This window comes from Lactuca virosa, chromosome 6 (genome assembly GCF_052849685.1).
Source record: "Lactuca virosa cultivar CGN04683 chromosome 6, Lactuca_virosa_CGN04683_v6, whole genome shotgun sequence".
Classification (NCBI taxonomy): domain Eukaryota; kingdom Viridiplantae; phylum Streptophyta; class Magnoliopsida; order Asterales; family Asteraceae; genus Lactuca; species Lactuca virosa.
Window position 1 is genome coordinate 80,362,892 of NC_136431.1, and position 21,435 is coordinate 80,384,326.

General features: G+C 33.3%; 2 protein-coding genes and 1 long non-coding RNA gene across 13 annotated transcripts; 1 reads left to right on the top strand and 2 right to left on the bottom strand.

The window, feature by feature from the left end:
* Positions 1–591: 591 nt before the first annotated feature.
* Positions 592–5,218, bottom strand: LOC145120036 (uncharacterized). Of its 10 annotated transcripts, none has more exons than XR_013714088.1 (11): positions 4,696–5,218; positions 4,257–4,384; positions 4,051–4,156; positions 3,522–3,917; positions 3,184–3,442; positions 3,002–3,055; positions 2,808–2,908; positions 2,440–2,510; positions 1,679–1,787; positions 1,113–1,151; positions 592–1,004 (listed from the first exon to the last, which is right to left on the bottom strand). It is a non-coding gene; the product is annotated as an uncharacterized LOC145120036 (long non-coding RNA). The 10 variants fall into 10 exon arrangements; XR_013714096.1 differs by lacking the exon at positions 3,002–3,055 and having other exon boundaries at positions 3,522–3,613; positions 3,905–3,917; positions 4,696–5,217; XR_013714089.1 differs by lacking the exon at positions 3,002–3,055 and having other exon boundaries at positions 3,522–3,613; positions 3,863–3,917; positions 4,696–5,216.
* Positions 5,219–5,445: 227 nt separating this feature from the next.
* LOC145118847 (magnesium transporter MRS2-11, chloroplastic-like) lies at positions 5,446–9,137 on the top strand. 2 transcript variants are annotated; one of them, XM_079054509.1, is made up of 14 exons: positions 5,446–6,111; positions 6,506–6,578; positions 6,692–6,762; positions 6,847–6,932; positions 7,021–7,114; positions 7,199–7,267; positions 7,353–7,433; positions 7,528–7,690; positions 7,763–7,808; positions 8,057–8,137; positions 8,454–8,536; positions 8,640–8,683; positions 8,777–8,886; positions 8,984–9,137. In XM_079054509.1, exons 1-13 carry the CDS (start codon positions 5,728–5,730, stop codon positions 8,870–8,872), a joined length of 1,371 nt encoding a protein of 456 aa, XP_078910635.1. In that variant the 5' UTR covers positions 5,446–5,727; the 3' UTR covers positions 8,873–8,886; positions 8,984–9,137. The 2 variants fall into 2 exon arrangements, with proteins under 2 accessions (XP_078910635.1, XP_078910634.1); XM_079054508.1 differs by having other exon boundaries at positions 5,447–6,111; positions 8,777–9,137.
* A 606-nt stretch (positions 9,138–9,743) lies between these two features.
* Positions 9,744–11,841, bottom strand: LOC145118846 (uncharacterized). Its single transcript, XM_079054507.1, has 3 exons — positions 11,351–11,841; positions 10,397–11,260; positions 9,744–10,316 (listed from the first exon to the last, which is right to left on the bottom strand). The coding sequence occupies exons 1-3, from the start codon at positions 11,585–11,587 to the stop codon at positions 9,957–9,959; spliced, it is 1,461 nt and encodes a 486-aa protein (XP_078910633.1). The 5' UTR covers positions 11,588–11,841; the 3' UTR covers positions 9,744–9,956.
* Between the last annotated feature and the right edge of the window lie 9,594 nt (positions 11,842–21,435).

A 21,435-nucleotide genomic window follows, 5' to 3' on the forward strand; every position in this document is an offset into this window, starting at 1 on the left:
AAACAAACAGCACTTTAGACTTCATTGTGAAAAACGTTGGATGAAAACAAGAACGCAAGAAAAAAATATATGTTTTTAAATTTTGTGGATGTCATGTCAACACCACCTGAATGAAAATGGTCAGAAATTACATACTTGTTATTCCACGTAGGTCGTTAACCTATTGAACCAGCTATAGTATGTCCCAACAGCTTAATAGTGACGATTTTAAGATTTCATGGACTTAGTTAACACAATTTGAATTTAAACTAGGTGGGGAACCCCCGCGTTGCGGGGGTCGGATGCGACAAATTTTTCAGTTGTTTGTTCTTTGTAAATTTTATTTGATCAACTATTTGTTTATAGTTTGAGTATTGTTATGGGACAGTAATATTGTTTCGTCATGGATAATTTTTTTGTCGTCGGATAAGCTATTTATCGAAATATATACTTAATGGGTTTATCCTTTGGTTGATGGGATGAAACTGGAGAGTCGGATTCCACGGACCAAATAAAATGCCTCCAATATCAAACATTAAGAGGAAAGGTATAGAACTATTCATAATAAAGTGTATCCAATATGAAACATTAAATGAACAGAAAAAATGCAACTAAGACTGAATGTAATTTTTTTATCTATAAATATGTTTGAAGTAACATACAAATCACACGGAACAGGTTTCTGCGTATGTCATCAGAATGCACATGAAAAATATGAAAAGCTTAAGTGTTGATCTCTATTAAGCGTGAACGTTACAGTCTATGACCTGTTTCGTTTCTTTTACGTGTATGTTTTAGAAATGGAGTTGTGTTTTTTATTTAATGTGTTACTGGCGTATATATACAAATGGATTATAGTGTTAATGGTTACGATTGTATGGAATGGGAATCAGAGAATAAAGAAAAAACATAGGTTATATTTCTTAGGCAGCACCAGTCCAACTGCTTCCGCTCGTGGGTAGTGCTCCAATTGCTCCTCCTTCACCTTTATCAGGTCTCCCTTGTAGCTTCAAACCCAATGGAACCTATAAATGAAGGAGAATGAGAAAACATATAAAAAAACGACCAATATACCCTTAAAAAAGTTGGAATGCATAAAAATGCATTTTGTGAACCTCATTCTTTGTTATTACCTTCTATGCAATCGGCCAACCACCAAAGTTACATCAAACCTGCATTTATATTGCACCTAATAGTTAATACACAATATCAATCGATCATAAGTCTAATTTACTAAATGTTGGTTGGATTGAAGTATGAATCCATGGCAACCACCAAATTTTCATAGTTTTCAAGATTCCAAATACGGGAGAGCCTTTTTTTGATGTAATACAAAGTAAATTGGGTACATCCGGAGCTTCCTCTCGTTTTCTTTAGTGAAGCTCCCCGGAGATATACGATATATGACGGGTCTCTGAAGCTAATTTTATCTAAATTTGATTTCAATTAAATTTTTTTATCCATTTTCCAAGAATTATTATTTTATCAATTTTTTTTAAACATAATTATCCATATAGCAGTTTATGTGAACAAACACTTAATGAGATTATGAGAATAAAAAATAAACATTTTCTTACACTAAAAAAAATCCTTATCTTGAGTTTCTCCATAGTTAAAGGCTCAATCTAGAATGCTCTTAGATGTGAAACTGCAAATAAATATGTAAAAAATAAAGAATGATACAAATTGGGTAGGTAACCTGAATTCCTATGGGACATTGATAGGTTCGATGGATGTGATTGAACCCGTTTTGGTTATCGAACAGCGGATGGGATACAACCTAGTAAAGCAGACACCTTTGAATTTGCCTGAAATAGCAATGTACTTTCACTTATTAGTATCTTACTTATATTTCTTCCTAAAATTGATACATTTTTTGAAGTACAATGTCCTAATATGAAAAAAATAATAGTACAACCTTACAATTGGGTGGACTTTTCAAAGTATACCACCTTAATAAGAGAAAAATTAAAAGTGCAATGTTGTAATAGAGAGAAGTGAAAGTAAGATGCTATAATAAACAAAGAAATAAAAGTATCTTGCTATTTCCTGCATTTATCCCAGTTTTGGAAAATTTCATAGAAAGTTTGCAATTCATTACCGCGAAAATAACACACTGGTTCCTTTGTAGGAAAAGAATAATAAAGATTCAAACTTTAATTTAAGATTTACATATCAATGATTAGTGGAAGATGTGTCACTCGCCTACAAATTTCAATTGTCATATCTGACCGCTAAACGCCTCCCCAACTTGGAACACAGTACGTTTGCAACAACACAAATACCGAGTACAGGGCAAAAAAATTAGAAAAGTGGTTTTTAAAATGGGCTAAAAGAACATAATGGTGTAATCATATAACATAAAGTAGTTAAGTGGCTATATCGATTAAATAGTGAAAGTGCAAATATTTTTTGTATTTTCCTTTTAGAATTAAAAAAAAAATTTAATAGATTTTTCACCTTCCGAGTCGAGTGTAAATCGACCAAGCTGTTGCAAGTCTGAATTTCTCGATGTATATCTTATTACTCACCTGGGGAAAATATTAGAGAAACAACCATAAAAATTAATGTCATTCAGCAAATTTAAATTTATAAACAACCAAATGACAGTATTTATAAAATGGTAATTTAAATAATATAAAGATTTTACAGTATATACAATGGTTCTAAAAGTAAATAGACATCTAGGGGAAAAAGGAAAAGGTAAGAGAAGAATGTAACAATATATAAAATTGATATGTTAAAAGGGCAAAATGGTCCTTTTAACAAATATGAAAACTAAGCTGAACACGACAAATGATAAAACCACCATTCTTGACAAAAAGCACCTTCTTTATTTGTTTCCTGGTTTTAGGATCAACTTGATGTATGAACACAATAATCTCACATTCCTCAACAACAGAGTGAATATGCAATATAGCTTTGTATCCTGCAGTGAAAATAGCATAGAAAAATCCATAAAAAAATAACTGATGAAGCATAATAATAGATCCAAGATGAAAGATTTATCTAAGTTCAATACATTTTCTAGCAATTCAATAATTTGGAACTCAGCGATGAACTCCTATTTATTTTTCTTCAAAAAAAAAAAGGGAAAACATCAAACTCTAGAAAGATATCCAATATTAAAAACATTATTACATTTTTTTTTCATAAATATTTGTATACATTAAAGATAAACTTAATTAAAAGAAAGCATAATACCAATACTGGAAAGAACAAAGTCGGTTAGTATGTCTTCTTCTTCAATACAAGTTTGAAAGAGAGTTCTTATTACTTTTCATAACTATTCATCAAGAACAGAAAGTGTAGAAACGTGAACAAATAAGAGTTCCGCATCCAGTTCTAGTATCTCTACCACTCCAGTTGTTTTTTTTTGGATGTTGTTGGACTATTTTACCCCTGCCAGTTGTAACATCTCCACACAATGATCCACCAAGTTCATGGATTCAGAAATAAGAGCCTTTAAGATATAATCAAACATAAGCATTCAATTTGTGAAATGAATTAAAAGAAAGGTATAGATGATGGATTTGTGTTACCTTTCCGGATCTTTCCATTATGCAATAGGAATCGGTGGCAGTCCTGTCAAAATCTATCATTGCAGATCCATGCCAACCATAACTTCAGATATCTTGGCATTGATATTCCACATGTAAACGTTAAATTAGAATTAATACAATTCAGAAAAACTAAAAACTTATGAAATGCAGAAACAAATGGTGGAATAAGGCTGATCCAACGATATTTCTATTGAAATTGAGAAGAAATCAGAAAGCAAAGAGAAAGCTACGTCATTTGATTGCAGAGATTTAATAACATCTAATCTCATCTAGATTTAGTATCCAATTCACAAAGCTTAAAAGTGGTAAATATATGAAACCTGAAAACCCCGTGTAATATAGGACAGCCTCCATGGGATTACCTGAGGATTGCTCCTGAACAAAGAAAATACACAACATATATATATATATATATATATATATATATATATATATATATATAATGAATGTAATAAGTACAACAACATGTATGTACACGAAAAAAATGGACTTAGATCAATAAACTCACCTGGGAAGTTCGAGTCACTTTTGGCGAGTGCGCGATGAAGGCAACCGCGATTTCCCTTCTCTCTCTTCTTGGGCGATTTTTTTTTCTTTCCATTCAGAGTTTAGCCCTAGCAAATACACACAAATGACATGAGAAGACAACTCGTGGCTGATTTTTTTGTAATCGAGTTTGGAAGATAGATAGCATTAGAAACAATCAAATCATACCTATAGGGTGCAATTACGATTTCTTGGTAACAGAGTCTTTAAATTCCCTTGCTCAGCCATTTCACTGTTCATCAGCTATACCAGTCACATATGCCAAACGACAAAATCATTGGCTTCAAACCTGTACTCTACATAAGCAATAGATGGTGATTAAAAGAAATTAGGGTTTGTGAGAGTTTGTTGTGATCAGGCACGCATCTTCAATGGACAGAAATTAGATACGTCATCGGAAACAATAGTGGGTTGGGGAAAGAGAATAGAAAGGGCTGTAACAGAAATAGATGCATATGAATAATTCTCGTACAAAGTTAGGATTTTGAATTGTTTGCTTCTGAATCTATATTAAGTAAAAATTTAAGTACATACGCAGTTTATTGTTACTGATCTGCTCGGATTAGCTCTCAAATATGAAAGAAGATGAAGATGATGTGTTACCTACCGTGAAGGAATCTACTGCGACTCACCGGAGACCTGTAATTCTACTTCCAATGGAGACGACGACCACTCGAGAAGCGGCGGAGGAGGCATGTGGTATTAAAGAAAACACCACCTACAAATCGTGCGATTCTTATGTGTAAAAAATCAAAATGGACAGTCAACCATTGGAGGTGGATATTAGCGAAAGCAGGTGATGGTGGATATAAGAGAAAATGGGTCACCGTCCGGACTTAGGGTGAGAGAGAGAGAGAGACAGGAGAAGAGGAGGGGAACATAATCGGTGAGAGGCGGTGGAACTGGAGATTGATCGTCTCCAAAAGACCGAAACAAATAGAAAGCGGTAGAAGCAAGCGTATGTGATTGGGCGAGGGAACGGTGATAGGGCGGTTACCATGGAGGTAAGGAGTCTGATGCTCATCTGAACTTTTGAAGAAATCAATTGGGACAGGGGATGGAGCTGGAATGGGAAGATATTGGATAAGGACGCTGGGAAGGATCCAGAAGCGGATAAACCCAAACGATGATAACACCTGTATAAAAGAATGTAAATATTTTCATAAAATGCCCACAAACACAATTGACAATATACAAATAAATAGGGACTACTTTTGCCAACCATGTTAAAATTTTTCACAATCTTAAAATATATATATATATATATATATATATATATATATATATATATATATATATATATAAAATATAATAATGGCTAAATAACAACAATCTTGATATTTTCATAGTCAACTAAGTCAAAATTCTATATAATGATAAAAACTTTGGTGTGTGGGAGTGAACTCTTTTTAAAAAGATAGCGGTAAAGTGTCACGAGGCTGCTGTGGTGGATAAAATCCACGTGGACACAAGATAACCACCAAAAACCTCCACTGTCATCCTCCTCTCCACCAACCACCAACCACCACTACCACCACCACCACCACCATCACCGGATTTCACACAAACAAATTCACGTAGAATCAGTTTCCCAAACATGATATCGATCAGCTCGACTGATTGACTTTAGGTTACAAAAATGGCATTAAAATCTACGCCTCCAATTTCTTCCTCCTTACACTTCCCGCATTTATCAGTGGTTCGTTCGCCGCCGTACATTCTGTTTACAAGATGCAAATCGATCAGGTCAACATATCCGGCGATCTCTCTGCGGAAGAGCTGCTATTTTCTGTTCCCAATTCCACTGGAAGTCTTATCGACCGGTAGGTCTAAGCGTTATACAAAATCAACGGAAGATAGTAGACAGGAAACTCCTGCTGGTGATAATGACGACGATGATTCCATTGAAGAGACTTATCCCAGCTCAGATGATTTTGATAAAGTTACTTCCAGTGATTCGAGGAAAAGTATCTCGTCCTTGTCTGATGCTCTTAACCTTGGGAGTCGTGATCCTGTTTATGAGGTTTGATTCGATTTCAAAAAAATACATCGTTTCAATCTTATGCAGCTTAGGTTTAATTTTCTCAATATGCTAGCCTGTAACACTGAAAACTTATCTCTAATACAATGAGATGCACATTTGATAATCTTCATCTGACATACTGCTTAAGGTATAGAAACAAAATTGAGAAAGGGTGAAACTATTTTCTGTAAAATGTAAGTAATGTATGCATAAATGTTCCAGTAATTGTATCCACAAAGTAGAAATATTCTCACAGAGTCAACATATCTGGCTGAAAACTGAATATTGTATGCATGTTTCAGCATCATTGGTTTATTTAAATAAAAAAAAAAGTATTTTCAGTCATCTATCTCATCATAAGTTCATCAAATGTTCTTCTTTTTCTATCTTAAAGGTTGTGGAAGTTAGTTCAAAAGGAATGGTCTCAACCCGAAAAGTTAACAGGAGGCATCTACTAAAATCAAGTGGTGAATAATATAATGATTTGTTTCCTACTAAAATAATTGATCATTCTATTATTTCAATCAATCTCAAGATTCACATAAGAATGCATCTTCTTAATTTAAGTTTCTGATTACAGGTCTTCGTCCACGTGACATACGAAGTGTTGATCCCTCATTATGGTTGACAAACACAATGCCCTCTTTACTGGTATATTCTGTTTTCCAATAAAACATTAACATCATAATTTCTCATCATCAAAAATATATACATGTGTTTTTATATATTTTATAGGTTCGTGAAAATGCGATACTATTGAATTTAGGCTCATTGCGTGCAATTGCAATGCAAGAATGTGTCTTTATATTCAACTACAATCGGTAACTATCAACTACTAATAATTTCATACTGAATCAAAGTTACTAAATTGACATTATTCTTTTCTGGTTTATCTTTTGAGAATTACAGTAGAGGAGGAAAAGCTTTTATAGATGATTTGTTACCTCGATTAAACCCTAAAAGTATGATTGGAGGAGGCGTAATAATGCCCTTTGAGCTTGAGGTTTAATTATTTTTTACTTTACTAAAGATTCAGATTCTAGATCTACAAAGACTTCACAAAAACTTTAAATTTTTTAACTTTCAGGTAGTTGAAGCTGCACTTAATTCACGAATACAGCACTTTGAACACAGACTAATGGATTTAGACCCACACGTGAGTATAAAAAAACATAAGGATTTAAATTTCTAGCATATTTTAATCTGTAGATTTAAAAAAAAAACTTTATATTGTGTTTCAGGTTCAAGATTTACTCAAGGTTTTACCAAACCGATTAACAGCTAACATACTGGAACAGCTTCGTATATGCAAGCAAACTTTGGTAACCATAAATTTTAACCACTTTTCATTTTTTTTTTTTATAAAGTTAATTAGTTGCTATTATGAACCAAAAATAAAAAGGATTTTTATGGAAGGTGGAACTTGGATCAAAAGCAGGAGCACTAAGACAAATGCTGCTTGATATGTTGGAAGATTCTCAAGAAATTCGTCGACTTTGTATTGTGGGTAGAAACTGTATATTGAGTAGAAATAGCAATGTTGAATGCTCAGTTCCACTTGAGAAGCAGATTGATGAGGGTAAGTGTGTCTTTTGCATAAATTGAGATAGAGTAAAAAAAATAAAATCATCCTTGATTTTATTATATGCAGAAGAGGAAGAAGAAATTGAAATGTTGTTGGAAAATTATCTTCACAGGTAGAAGTTATTAAAATTGTGCTTGTTAATAGGTTTTTGAGTAAATTACATTTTTGGTCCCTCGGTATAGCTAATTTTTGCAATTTTAGTCCAAAAAGTATAGTCATTTTACATGGAAATAAGTTAAGGATCAAAATTGCAAGAGAAAACTTTTAGGGAGCAAAATGGAAAATATCGTCTATACTCAGGGACCAAAAGTGTAATTTTCTCTAGGTTTTATTAGTTGAATGTTATGTGTACGATTGCAGATGTGAGTCATGTCATAATCAAGCAGAAAGGCTTCTTGATTCCGCAAGAGAAATGGAAGATTCCATTGCTGTTAACTTGAGGTTTACCTTGTTAACAATATTACAATTTCCATTACACAGAAGGATATACTATATAGTTATATAATGATGAAATAATTGGTTTTTTACCGTGTTTAGTCCAAAATTAAAACATTTTTTTTCAATTTTGGTCCTTATTTCCAGGTCTCGTATTGATTTTGGTTCTGGGACTTTCTGATAATAACGCTCCAAGGACCAAAATCGATATTAAACATGAAATAAGGACCAAAACTGTAAAACATTTCAACTATGGACTAAAATGTTAAAAAGAAAAAAGCAAAAGGACCAGTTGTGTAATTTACTCTATTTCTTTTATCAGTTCACGGAGGCTTCAGGTGAGCAGATTTGAATTGCTTCTTCAGGTTGGGAGCTTTTGTCTAGGAGCTGGTGCTCTTGTTTCAGGTCAATAACTCTTTTTACTTAAATCATACATGAAAAAGGTGCAAATTTCAAATTTATGCATGTGTCAAAAGTCTAAAATACCCTTCAACAATTGTCTGTGTAGGTATATTTGGGATGAATTTAAGATCCTATATTGAAGAACATGTGGTACTTTCTTCTCAAGTCCTTAAACTTTTAATATCCTTCCAAATTCCAATATTGTCCACATTTTCTAAGACTTGACGATTTTAACCCTTGCAGTTTGCGTTTTGGCTTACAACAGCCGGAATTATCTTCGGTGCTTTAGTGGCATTTTTTCTCACATATTCTTACTTGAGGGCAAAGAAAATATTATAGGCGGATCTTGCAAGGTACATTTACATCTCATCATTTATTACATAGCTATAGATCAAGAAATACAAAAGTAACATACAGATTTGACATGATAATATCATTTGAACAAAAAAGATCAAGGGATGATAATACCATTTGAGGTGAATATGCAAGGTTTTAGCAAGATGGAAGAATAGATATATTTTGTGTATAATTGTATGTAAATTCTAAATGTTCATTGTGTACACACCATGATAGATAAATACGATACAAGATTTTTTGTCGATTATTGTTTGGATAAAGTGTTGTCTGGATAAATAATATTTTAGAAAATAAAAATGTACTTTTAAGAAATGTAAGGAAACAAATGCAAAAATAGCAATTTAGTTTGTAAGTTTTTGTAGAGTAAAATGAAAATATGGTCCACGTGTTCTTAATTTTTTCGGTTTGAATCAAAAGGATTTATTTATTTATTTATTTATTTTTTACTTTTGGTTCTCGTTTTGAGACTTCTTTTTGGTTTTGGCCTTTCGTACTCACATTGTGAATTTAAAACTTTGTTTGGCAAAGTAGCTGAAAAGTTAGTTTTTAGCTAAAAAACTAACTTTTGTATGGTAGCCAATAAAATAATAGATTTTGTTATATAAAATGACATAAAAAAATATTTAGGGTATATTTGAAAAACCTGTAGAAAAGAGCTTCATGAACTTATTTTTAAGGTATCTCAAATACCTTTTAAAAAACTGGTTTTAGTTTATAAGTTACTTTTGATGTTTTACCAAACACAACATTGTCATAACCTCAAATGCTCTTTAAACCATATCATTGTCCTTGTAAAAAACCCTCTCTATTAAGTTGTCTATTCTGCATTAAGTCAAAAAGAAGTGTACTCATATGTATAACTTACTGGATTAAATCATGTCAAACACTTTTTCATGTCATCCCAATCATAAAATGAGCCACAAAACCGAATAAAATGTACAATTTGTGCGACCACATTACAAGTTCAAATCCAATACACAAACATCCCAAAACAGAAATCCCCAAATTGTACAAAGAATAATTAATCACCTGTAAAACTCATCAACTTTACCTTAATTCCGAATTGTCAACTCCCCCCAATTGCTATTTTCCCAATTCCAACCACCATAGCTTCCCTCTCATCTCTCTCTCTACTATTCATCTGAATCTGACCAGTGATCCAAGGATGATTAAGACACTCTGCAGCAGTGGGCCTTTTCTCAGGTACAAAATCAAGTATAGGAACAAGAAAATCAGCCAATTCATTTGCATCTTCTTCACTAAACTCATATTTCTCCATTAACACCTTGTTTAATGGCCAAAATTTCAACCTCCTGATATGCCTCAAATCACCATGTCTGTTGAAAAAGTCTCGTGAATACCTTCCACCTAAAGCTACCTTTCTAGGCATCGTTCCCAAAAGCTCCATCATTAAAGCCAAATGATCCTGTAAACCATAAACAAAATTCAACAATGGAGTATAGATGACAGATGAACACTAAGAATGAATGAATGTACATTACATACCTCATCTCTGTCATAATTTTCACCACTATGAGGATCAAAGAGAACATCACCAGTTGCAAGCTCAAAACAAATGCAAGCAAAAGACCATAGATCTGCAGAAGTTGAGTATTTGGATCCTAGCAATACTTCTGGACATCTGTATTGTCTAGTTTGTATATCACTTGTGAATTGTTTATAAGTCCAACATGCGTTACCAAAATCAACCAGTTTACACTTGACATCAACCTCTGTTAACAGCTTCTTCCTTGTTGAACGGCTTCTTCTCCTACTTCCATGGCTGGAATCCATTGATTTCTCTTTACAAGCTTCAACATCATCAGATTCTTCCTTTCCGGAAGAATTTTGGGCGGCTTTCTTAGCTTTTTTCCTGATTTTCTTCTTCTGATTCTTTGTAAGATCACCATTCGAAATCTTACTATCTTTTGAAGCTCCGGTGTCCGGTGGAACTTTTTCAGATGGGAGAATGAGAGGTTTGCCTGTTTTTCGTGGATCCTTTTCTGGATCGATCGTGGATAAAAGCAAAATGTTCTCCGGTTTAAGGTCGGTGTGGATGATGGAAAGCTCCCGATGCAAGTAATCCAAACCTCCTAAGATGTGGTAGCAGATTTGTTTAACTTTGTGAAGAGGAATTCCTCGATAATCTGAATACTTGATTAGAGTTAAGAGATTATCCCCCAAATACTCGAACACCATACACACATGTTGTCCGTTTGGGCCGGAGTGCTTGAAATGATCTAAAAGCTTCACGACGGATTTCTTATCGTCAGGATCTCCCTCCGCTATCTGCTTTAAGATTGTGATTTCATCCATTGCTGCTTCAGTGTAATGTTGAGCGCTTTTTTGAACTTTCAAAGCTACATATCTCTACAAAACAAAATCAAATAGATCATGTTTGAAATCCTTCACTTCAATCCTCAAATTAGAGAAGGAAGAACACAAAGACAGAAATCGTACAGATTTATGAGTGTCCCAAGCGAGCCAGACAGTCGAAAAATGGCCCCAACCGAGTTTGCTCTGAACAACATATCTAGAGTGCTTAAACGTATCGCCAATTCGAACAGCGTGATAACCTCCACGCCTGTAATCCTCTGTTCCTTCGTCTTCTGAAGTGTAATCGCTTGCTTCGCTCCGATCATCGACATCGCCGGCGCCGGAATGTCTTGTATCATTACTATTATTTTCCTCCGCCATTAAAAGTGTAAGACTGTGCGATTAGGAGCCCGGCAGAAAAGATGGAGGGAGTTGAGCTTTCAAATCAACCGATTACGATCGATCTGGAATGAAAAGTGCAAAGTAAAGATTGTATCGCCTTTTTGAAAATTGAAAGAGTGTATCTTGGAAGTTGGATTCTAGGGTTTATATTTTATTTTCCGGGGAGAAAACGTATGACACATGAACTAAATATATGAACAGACGACATATTTTTTCAGTGTACAGAGGGGACAGGTTCTGAAACATAAATTATGTGGTCTGATTTATATTTCCTTAAAAAATTAAGGTTATATATTTAAAAAACGTTCCATCCATTTATTTTTATTTTATTTCGAGTGATTTTCCAAAATGTGAAACTCGAGTTCCATTTTATAAATGTTGGGGTCACAACCAGCTACGAACATTATTTCTTGTAAATATATAAAGATGCAAAATCAATGGAGAATATGTTTATAGGAGATAACTAGGAGAAGCTTTTATATAAACTGAAATTTGATATCAAATTTCAGTGAGTATGACTTATATAAAAGTAATTGTGTCATACCCAATACAAGAATGAAATTTGGTGTTAAAATTACATGTGGATAAAAAGTTCGGAAAAATTTGCAAAAAAATCCATAAAGTTTGGCTTATCATTTTATTTTATTTATTTATTTTTTTTCAGGTAAGCCTAAAAACTAGTAAACATTTGAAAAAAAAAATCATGTTCCCCATTAATGACCGATTTTAGAGTTTTTCAGAAAATTTTAAGGACTTTTTGAAAATAAACATTTATAGATGATTTTTCGTTAATATGGTTAAAATTTAAAAACATTTTTGAAAAAAAATTCTTTTTATATATATTAAATTAATCTGAAGAAAAATCATATTTATTTATTAGAAATTTTCAGAATAAAGATACCATCTACATCATTTTCACTAAAAAAACTCATTTTTATTTATTAAAATCACAATAATGATAAATTATATATCATTTTTTGGTTTTTTGTGATAATGATAATTTATATATCATTTTTGGGTATTTAGGTTATGTGTTATAGAACAACTTGAATTTAATTTGGTCACTTTTAAAAAATAAAAAAAAATCCTCCATTATCATTCTTTATATCTAAGTCACTTCGTTTTTATACAAAAGACTTGAAAATTCAACAATAAAAATTATATGTTATCTTTATTGTTGATTATTCAAGTCTAGCTGTAAAAATGAATTAACTTAAGTATAAAAAATGACAATGTTGAGAGTTTCTACTTTTTTAGAAGTGACCAAATTATATTCAATTTGTTCTACAACACATAACTTAAATGTCAACATGGTTAAATAATTGCAAAGAATGATATAAGAGCTACAATAGTTATATATGTTAAAAAAGATATATAGTTATGATATTTATTGAAAAAATCACAAAAAACCCAAAAATGATATATAAATTATCATTATTGTGTTTTTTAATAAACAAAAATGAGTTTTTTGAAAGATCTACTATGTCCAAGAGTCATTATAGAATGATATTGCTAATAATATATGATCCTATTGGGTCACACCATATAGCAAGTTACCGTCAATTGATTATTTATTAGTATAATTTGATTATTAATAAATATATCAACACTTGTATTTAATTGGAAAATTATTAGTTCATGGAAATAATATTTTACTAATTAAGAATTTATTATTTGTGTAAATAATATTTATTGGAGAAATAACAAGTTATGAAATATATCATAAAGTATGATTATTTATAAGTTATATTTATATCTTAATAAACTAGTTCAATTTATATAAAAGATAGTTTTATATAAAATAAGATATTTGTATATGACTATATATATATATATATATATATATATATATATATATATATATGTTGGGATTTTTTTTATAAAAATGATTGATTTTTATAAAGATAATATGTATGTGTATATAAACTAGCCATGAGACAATTTTTGTCTTCTTTTGTGCCTAGCTTTTTTGAAAATTGTAAGGAGACCAAGCATAATATTCTTTTGCCATGCTTGGGAAAAAGTTGTCTCTCATTTTACTTTATGATCTCCTTTTACTTTTTGACCATTATATAAGAGAGAGCATGAAATGTTTTTTTATACACTTCTTGCAAGCTTCTTCTTCTTCTTTGGAGTCCCAAAACCGTGAGCATGAGAGGCTCAAAGGGGCTGCCAAATTTCAAAAGTTCAATCCCTTATTCTTCTCCATTCTCTTGCATTTTGATGCTAGACAAAACCTCTTTGTTGCTTCACCTTTGAACATATATTTAGCATATATTTCAAAGGCTTGTGAACAACAAATTACAAGTGAATACTAGCATGTGTTGATGGTTCTACTCTTGTTTGGTGGATACTTGTAGAGAACTCTTACTTTAGAGTTTCATGTCACACTTCATCAACTTCCAACCTCTCACGAGGATCAAAGTCTTCAAAGGTTGTTATATTTTCCCTTCTATGGTTGTTTTAATCTTTCTAACTCTTACGAAATGATCATTGGTGGGTAAAATATTTTTAGTTTTATTCAACATTTTTAAAGCTTCCGTTGTCAATTTTACCGGTTGTGAAACTGGATTTTGAATAAAAACCCAACAATTGGTATCAGAGCCACTTTTGCAAGATTAGTTAGATTATTTCTTTAGTTGATGAAATCTTTGTTTTTGGAAAACATGGATGGTTTTCTCTTTGCAAGAAAAATTCATACATATATTTCTATGACAACTTTAAAATGTTTATAATTGTTATTTTTTGACCAAAAGTTTACATGCATGTTTTTGGTCATAAAAGTTGTCTTAGAAAACTATTACTTGATAATTTTGTGATGGCTCACAAAACTATTACTAGTTAATGTCTTGGTTTTTTTTGTGGAAATGGAACTTCCCTAATGAGGGTTTCCAGCTTTCGCGCACCGACTAATCATCCGCTTATAATTGTTATGCATGCTTGTGTTGTTTTATGTTATTATTATTATTATTATTATTATTATTATTATGTTATGGTTGATAAATTAGTTTTTCAAATGCAAAATAATATTTGAACATAAATAAACATCACACGGAGTTTGGTTTTAATGAAATTTACCTTTTAACATAAGATGCAAAAAAAAATTGTTTTACAATAAAACAAGTTTTATCGTTAAAACTAATAACCGGTAAAATTTCGGGATTAAAATTGTATAAGTTTAAAATTGAGATTTGTAAACTTATCAAACTCCAAACCTTATTTTATAAAAGAAAGTTTTATTAAAAGGTTTCCAAATATTCTAAAGCGCTCAAACGATATAACTTAATACTAGTTATTAATTTAAAACCTAATCGCGCCAATTATATAAAACCGGGTTTTATACATAGAACACTGTTAAAATGTGATTTTTTCATAAAATAAGATTTTCAAAAGGGTATACCATGGTTTATTGAATGCATGCAATAACCATGATATAACATGTTTTTTAAACTACAATTATAAAAACATCAAAGACCCCTTACATACCTCAAATCTATGCAATCATTTTTTTAAGAACACTCGCACGTCTCTTGTATGCACTAGTGGGATAAAAGATACATAACCGCTTAGTATTATCTTTTGATGGCCGAGGTGTTTTCGCGATTTCTGTGACACCAGTCAAATTTTGGTCAAAAATAAATTGATCAATAATCGTAATTGGGATGAACCAAGTGGTAGAGTTTCTAACAAGGTTTCCAAAAACATAAAGAACACTGAAATCCGAGTTATAACGAAGAAGTTATGGCCAATCGAAAATCCGCGATAAAACCGGCAAAACACTGTTCAGTGTAAAAAGTGAATTTTCGATAAAAGGCTTTTTAGCCTTAACAATATAAATGAAACTTGTAGAATATGTTAAACCGAGAACGTTCATAAAAAGAACGTAAAAATCTGACTTCGTATGAGGAAGTTATGATTTTCCGAAGTTTCGGTTTAGCAGTAGACAGCTAAGAATTCGAAATATAAATCAATCGATATTTAGCCGACGCAACTTAAACAAGAATCGAAGGTCTCGTCAAAAGTAGCACAACGGTAAAAAGACAGACGAAAACGGACGTCGGATGAAGAAGTTGTAACGACCTGAAAATCCTTCTGGTATCGATGTTAGCTTTCTGTTACTCGAAAATTAATTTTTGTAAAGATAATTCGATTCTAAGGGTATAGAATGAAATAAACTAAACAAAAAGGGTGTCAATAAATACCTAAATTAATTAATCGACATATTTAACGAGTATATAATTTAATTAGTTGTGTTTTTTTAAGAAATAAGGTATATATATAATTCATTAAAACGTATGAATGACATAGAGGGGTTAAAATGTCATTGAATGAAACTTGATTTATTAAAGAAATTGTTAAAAGGTTAAAAGAATTATTTTGAAATAAATCGAAGGACTTAAAGTGTAACATTTCTATTTTGAATTCAATTTAACCGATAGTTACGTATGTGTTTATTTTCTTCCGTTTCCTTCGAGTATAGTAATTACTTATAACCTTCAAGGAAATTGGATCGATTATTCTCCAATCCGTTTCCTCAGCATGTGGAATAAGATGCAACCCAAAAATGAAGCTTGCTTACTGTTCTTGCTTGGCGTCAACTGGGAAGGAACGAAAGAAAAAAACAAAAGAAACGCGAATACAGGAAGGAGAAAGGAGACGGTTGTGGTGGCTTAAAGTGGTTTCAACAATGGAAACCGACAGAGAAAAACAACGGGAAACCCAACTCCGATGAGATCTTGATGCGGTATTGCAGTGAACCACGAATGGGAAGAAATATTTACACAAGCATGGTGCGAGGTGGGTAGGAGTTCTGTGGAAGGCGTAGATAGGTTGCATATTACATGTATTGGCCACTGTGAAGGACAGTGAGAGACACGTTGCTTCCTGTGAATATAAGGTAAAATCTTTCTACATGTATTAGTTACAATTCATGGGATTAATCACATGCATGGATATATACATATATATGATGAATGGATGGTGTGTGATTGGTGGAGTAAACAAGTAGTTTAACAAGATTTGTTAATTGTTTTTATGGACGGTGGATTATCTCATTTAAAATACAAATCGTACAAAAATTGTTATATAGATTCAAGAGTTTGATCAAGTGGACAGTGAGGTTTGGTGTTTAACAAAAGATAACCAATATTCAAAGTTTCTAGCAAACTACGAATTACTATTCAGGGAGCAAACCATGAGATCTTAATGCACTCATTCAAGGCCAAATTGGTGAAAATTTATGTATTCTTAATTCATTGGCTAAAGCCTTTACGTGTTTGTGTATTTTGGCAAATACTATAATTCTGCACAGCAACTTTGTCCCATATTGCGAGGGCTGTATCTGCTAATATCAGCAGGATTGGCCAATACCCCTCTCTGGATAAAATGTAGGAAATCGAGTCTAGTTTTCCGAAAGTCCAGATTCAGCTCAACCGGAGTTACGGATTCTGTTTTATACCCAAAACACTGAACGGGGGTCGGGCAGGGAAAATATAAAAATTCATATAAAAGTTGGAATAATTTTGAAACATATACTTTATTTGTTAATTGAATGTTATGTGTGGTGTTTAGGTGGAGCCTTGAGAACTTCAAGTAAGTTCAAGACTTGGAATTGATGGAAGATTTCATCAAGGCTAAAGATGAGTTCATAGTTTTAAGTCACTAAGGTTGCATTATTGAAACGTGCAATTCGTAGATGGTGATTTGATTCACTTTAGGATGACCATGTCATTACTTGTGCTTGATGATGATATGATATTTGTGATGCTAATATATGCTTTGTGCTAATGCCATGATATGACGTAATTGCTATGTTGCTTACACTTTGATGTACTTGATGTATATGACATGCTAGCTTAAGTTGCTTGAAATATGATGTATGGTTATGTTTTGATGTGCTGGTTATGAATGCATTGCTTGTTTAATACACATTCATATGGTATGCATTATATGACTTGCTTAATTTATAAATGACATTGCGAGGTTATGCGTAGAGGGTTTGGATAGTTCATGATCTTTGCCTAAAACCTTATCCGGATCATTGAGGGTGCCTACTAGGTTGAAAGAGTACCTATAGGAAGAGCTATAGCCACAACGGTGATTAGTTGCCGGTCTTTCTAGATGACCGTGTGACACATGGTTTGCGGGCACTTCGGTGTTCGTGGGCTGGAGTGATGTTGGTCCCTCGTTCGCGGCCAGCGCAAACATCACGTGGGAATCGGGAGGTGTATCGGTGGAATTGGCACCGTTTGTACCGATCCTGAACGACACCGCGGGATACTTGTACTTTGCAACGTCGGAGTAGCGAAAGTGGAGTCACGGGGTTGGTGTTTCGGGTGGAAGTCATGAGCCACTTAGAGCATTCGGCTGGCCGTGCACACAAGTAGTGAACGGGGTGTTTCTCTTGGGTTAGGTAGCACTAAGAGACACTTTTCTATCAATCGGTTGGATAGATATAATGAAAGGTTGAACATGTAACAAACGATTGGTTGCATATTAAAAGGTTGAATATATAACAAAGGTTGGTTATTAATAAAAGGTTGAACATGTAGCAAAAGGTTGGTTGTATATTAAAAGGTTGAATATATAACAAAGGTTGGTTATTAATAAAAGGTTGAACAATTAAAGGTTGCTCAAATATGAAATGTGATTACTTATATGCTATGCGGTTGCTTATGTGGTATTTGGTTGATCATGTATGTTATGTGGTAGAATTGTGATTAAACATATATGCATGTATGCGGTTGAATAATTATGATATGCGGTTGTTTTCTAAGTGGTATTTGTCTATCATTTTTATGCTTCATCATAAAATAAATGATTGACCCATTTGAGGTTTGTATGTTTTATGTGCAACTTTATGAACGCACTCAGCAGGGGCTGACACTTGTATCTTTTCTCTTTTGTGTCTTATGATTGGTACAGGAAGTTTAGAAGATTGGCCTTGGTGAGAGGGGTTCTTATGGGTAGTAGATTTGTATTAACGATACCACTCTTGGACACGTTTTTGATTATTTACTTTAAAAATACTTTTGTTTACAGTTTAATGGTTTGGAATTATGTTTGAATTTTTGAAGTAACGTTGTGGTTTTGAAAATGTTCTGATTTAAAAAAAAAACTAAGTCTTCCGCTAACGTATTCTGTTAAATAAATGTTTTAAAAAGAAAAAAAATTATGGTAAAAATCACGACGTTACAGAAGTTATGAATTTTTAACGGATTTCCTGTCCCGGTCTGTTAAAAATAATAATATTAAATATAAAGTCAAAACCAGCCGACGAAGTATAAATGAAAGTCGTAGAGTATGATTTTACCTACGCGTGCATATAAAGAACGCCAAAAACGGAGCTCGTATAAGAAAGTTGTGATATTCGCAAGTTTTTGGCACAAAAATCAAGAAAATGTTGAAAACCGGGAAATTTTGCATGAGTCATCCTTGGACACGTCATCCTCGCATGCGAGGCCTCCACGTGTCACCTCCTGATAGGACCGAGCTTTGCGTTTCGCCTTCTGATTGGACCAAGTCCGCGGTCCACTAAGCTTCAAACACCATCGCATGAGACACGCCGCGGATGACCCTCGGACCCTCGTGCCCTCCTCCCATTGGACCGAAGTTGGGTCCAATCCGAAGCTGCCATCTGCGAGCCAACTGTCCGAACCGAAGCCCCGCCTCGCCATCTGTCCGAGTCGAAGCTCCCTTCGCCACCTGTCCAAGACACATGTCTCGTTCTCCTTGCTCCGGATCCGAGGCTGCGGCCTATATAAGGCATGCGAGCCTTCTCGGATTTGAAGGATTTTTCACCCCAAAATTCACCCAATTTCACATTTTCACCCCCTCGACTTTCTCACGACCCCCCAAGGCACCGGTATCATGTCTAAAGCCCGAAGCAAGCCCCGGAGCCCCGGAATTCTCGAGAAGTTATCCTCTCTCCAGTCGAAACTCTGCCCGATTTGAGCTGGTTTCTCGTCAAATAAACTCTTTCCGGGAAACGAAACGCTGCCTGAATCACCGCTTATCAAAGTGAGTTCATACCCCTATAATATACCTTTTTAAATGGTTTTATATGCTTTTTAGGGGGGAATACAAGTTTAACACAATATTAAATTGTGTTAATATCTGTATGTGATATTAATCACACAAAGAGTTTCCGTATGCTTTTAAGAATTATCAAATACTTCCAAAATAACTTAAAGTCATGTTAAATCTTTAAAGTCATGTAAACTCCGTAAAATTATTTGAAAAATGTTTTATAAACTATTTCAAATTGTATATGCCAAAATCATGTTTATATATGTATAAATATATAAATAAGATTTGAAGGGCTTAGGACTAATGAATTACCTTGTTTCCTTTTCCTTGTTTGGATGTGGAGTTAAGGTGGTTTTATTTGTCCGAAGGTCGTTTTCTTCTTAATTATATATATATTATACATATATGAGTATAAAAGGTTACTCCTTTTGGTATCATTACCTTTGTATCAGGCTGAGCAAAGGTGTTCATCCATGAGATATCATGCTAATCAGATAGAACATATAAATTATAATAGGTATAATTTATGATCCAAAACTAAATATACAAGTATGATTCACGACTGTACACTTTCCAAGGAAAACCAAAAATTCATTCAACTATACCAAGATATGTATAATACCTTTAATATACGAACACCATATTAAAGAAGTAAAGATACATCATACCGGGTTTGCATTAGCAAAGGTACTATACAGAGTACCAGAGTTAGCAAACACGAGGTAATAATACATCCTACCGGGTTTGCATTAGCGAAGGTACTATACAAAGTACAAAACACGAGGTAATAATACATCCTACCGGGTTTGCATTAGCGAAGGTACTATACAGAGTACCAGAGTTAGCAAACACGAGGTAATAATACATCCTACCGGTTTTGCATTAGCGAAGGTACTATACAGAGTACCAAAGTTAGCAAACACGAGATAATAATACATCCTACCGGGTTTGCATTAGCAAAGGTACTATACAGAGTACCAGAGTTAGCAAACACGAGGTAATAATACATCATACTGGGTTTGCATTAACCAAGGGTACGATACAAAGTACCAGAGTTAGCAATCACAGGGTAATAATAATACATCGTAAATCTCGTTGAAACAATAAATTTGTGAGACCCTTCACGGTGTACTTATCTAAGTACGACTTTTAAGTCCTGAACTATTGACCAGAATCTCTTGTAGGGAGAGCGTGAATTTGTGTATAGATCTATATGGGACTGACAATCTCGCACCTCTACTGTTCGCTACAGTTTGGCCGGCAGGCCTAGGGTGTCAAATATCATACCATTCCAACGCCTGAAGAACGTCGCCGCAGGCATATCAGTCATATTAGTATGGTTAATAGAACTCACATGAATAAAACAACGAGTGAATTACAAAGTAATATACTTTTCTTATAACAGTAAGAAAAGATAATTACCTCCCGAACAAATATACCTTCTGTAGTTTTTACTTACAGTATAAGCTACGTATCATGAAATCAAGTATTGTACTTCTGGTTTTGAACATTTAAGATCACAAGGCAGTATTATGGATAATACAATATTTTCCAGGATTAATACTAAGGTTTTTACTATAGAACAGATATAACTAAGAATACTTTTACAAAGGAAACGGTTTATGGGATTAAACCACTTCTACAAATGAGACGGTTTATGGAATTAAACCACTTATACAAAGGAAACGGTTTATGGGATTAAACCACTTATCAAATGGAACTTAGTCATTTACTTTCGGTAAACTAGTATAACATAAAGGACCTTTAGTTGTTAATTCTATAATTCCTTAGTTGCCACA

Bases quoted from the DNA above. Each gene is read 5' to 3' on its own strand.
- LOC145118847 (XM_079054509.1), top strand. From the start codon at position 5,728: ATGGCATTAAAATCTACGCCTCCAATTTCTTCCTCCTTACACTTCCCG. The intron at 6,763-6,846 runs GTATATTCTGTT...TATATTTTATAG, and splicing joins ACACAATGCCCTCTTTACTG to GTTCGTGAAAATGCGATACT. The intron at 8,537-8,639 runs GTCAATAACTCT...TTGTCTGTGTAG, and splicing joins AGCTGGTGCTCTTGTTTCAG to GTATATTTGGGATGAATTTA.
- LOC145118846 (XM_079054507.1), bottom strand. From the start codon at position 11,587: ATGGCGGAGGAAAATAATAGTAATGATACAAGACATTCCGGCGCCGGC. The intron at 11,261-11,350 runs GTACGATTTCTG...TTTGTTTTGTAG, and splicing joins CTTGGGACACTCATAAATCT to AGATATGTAGCTTTGAAAGT. The intron at 10,317-10,396 runs GTATGTAATGTA...TATGGTTTACAG, and splicing joins AAAATTATGACAGAGATGAG to GATCATTTGGCTTTAATGAT.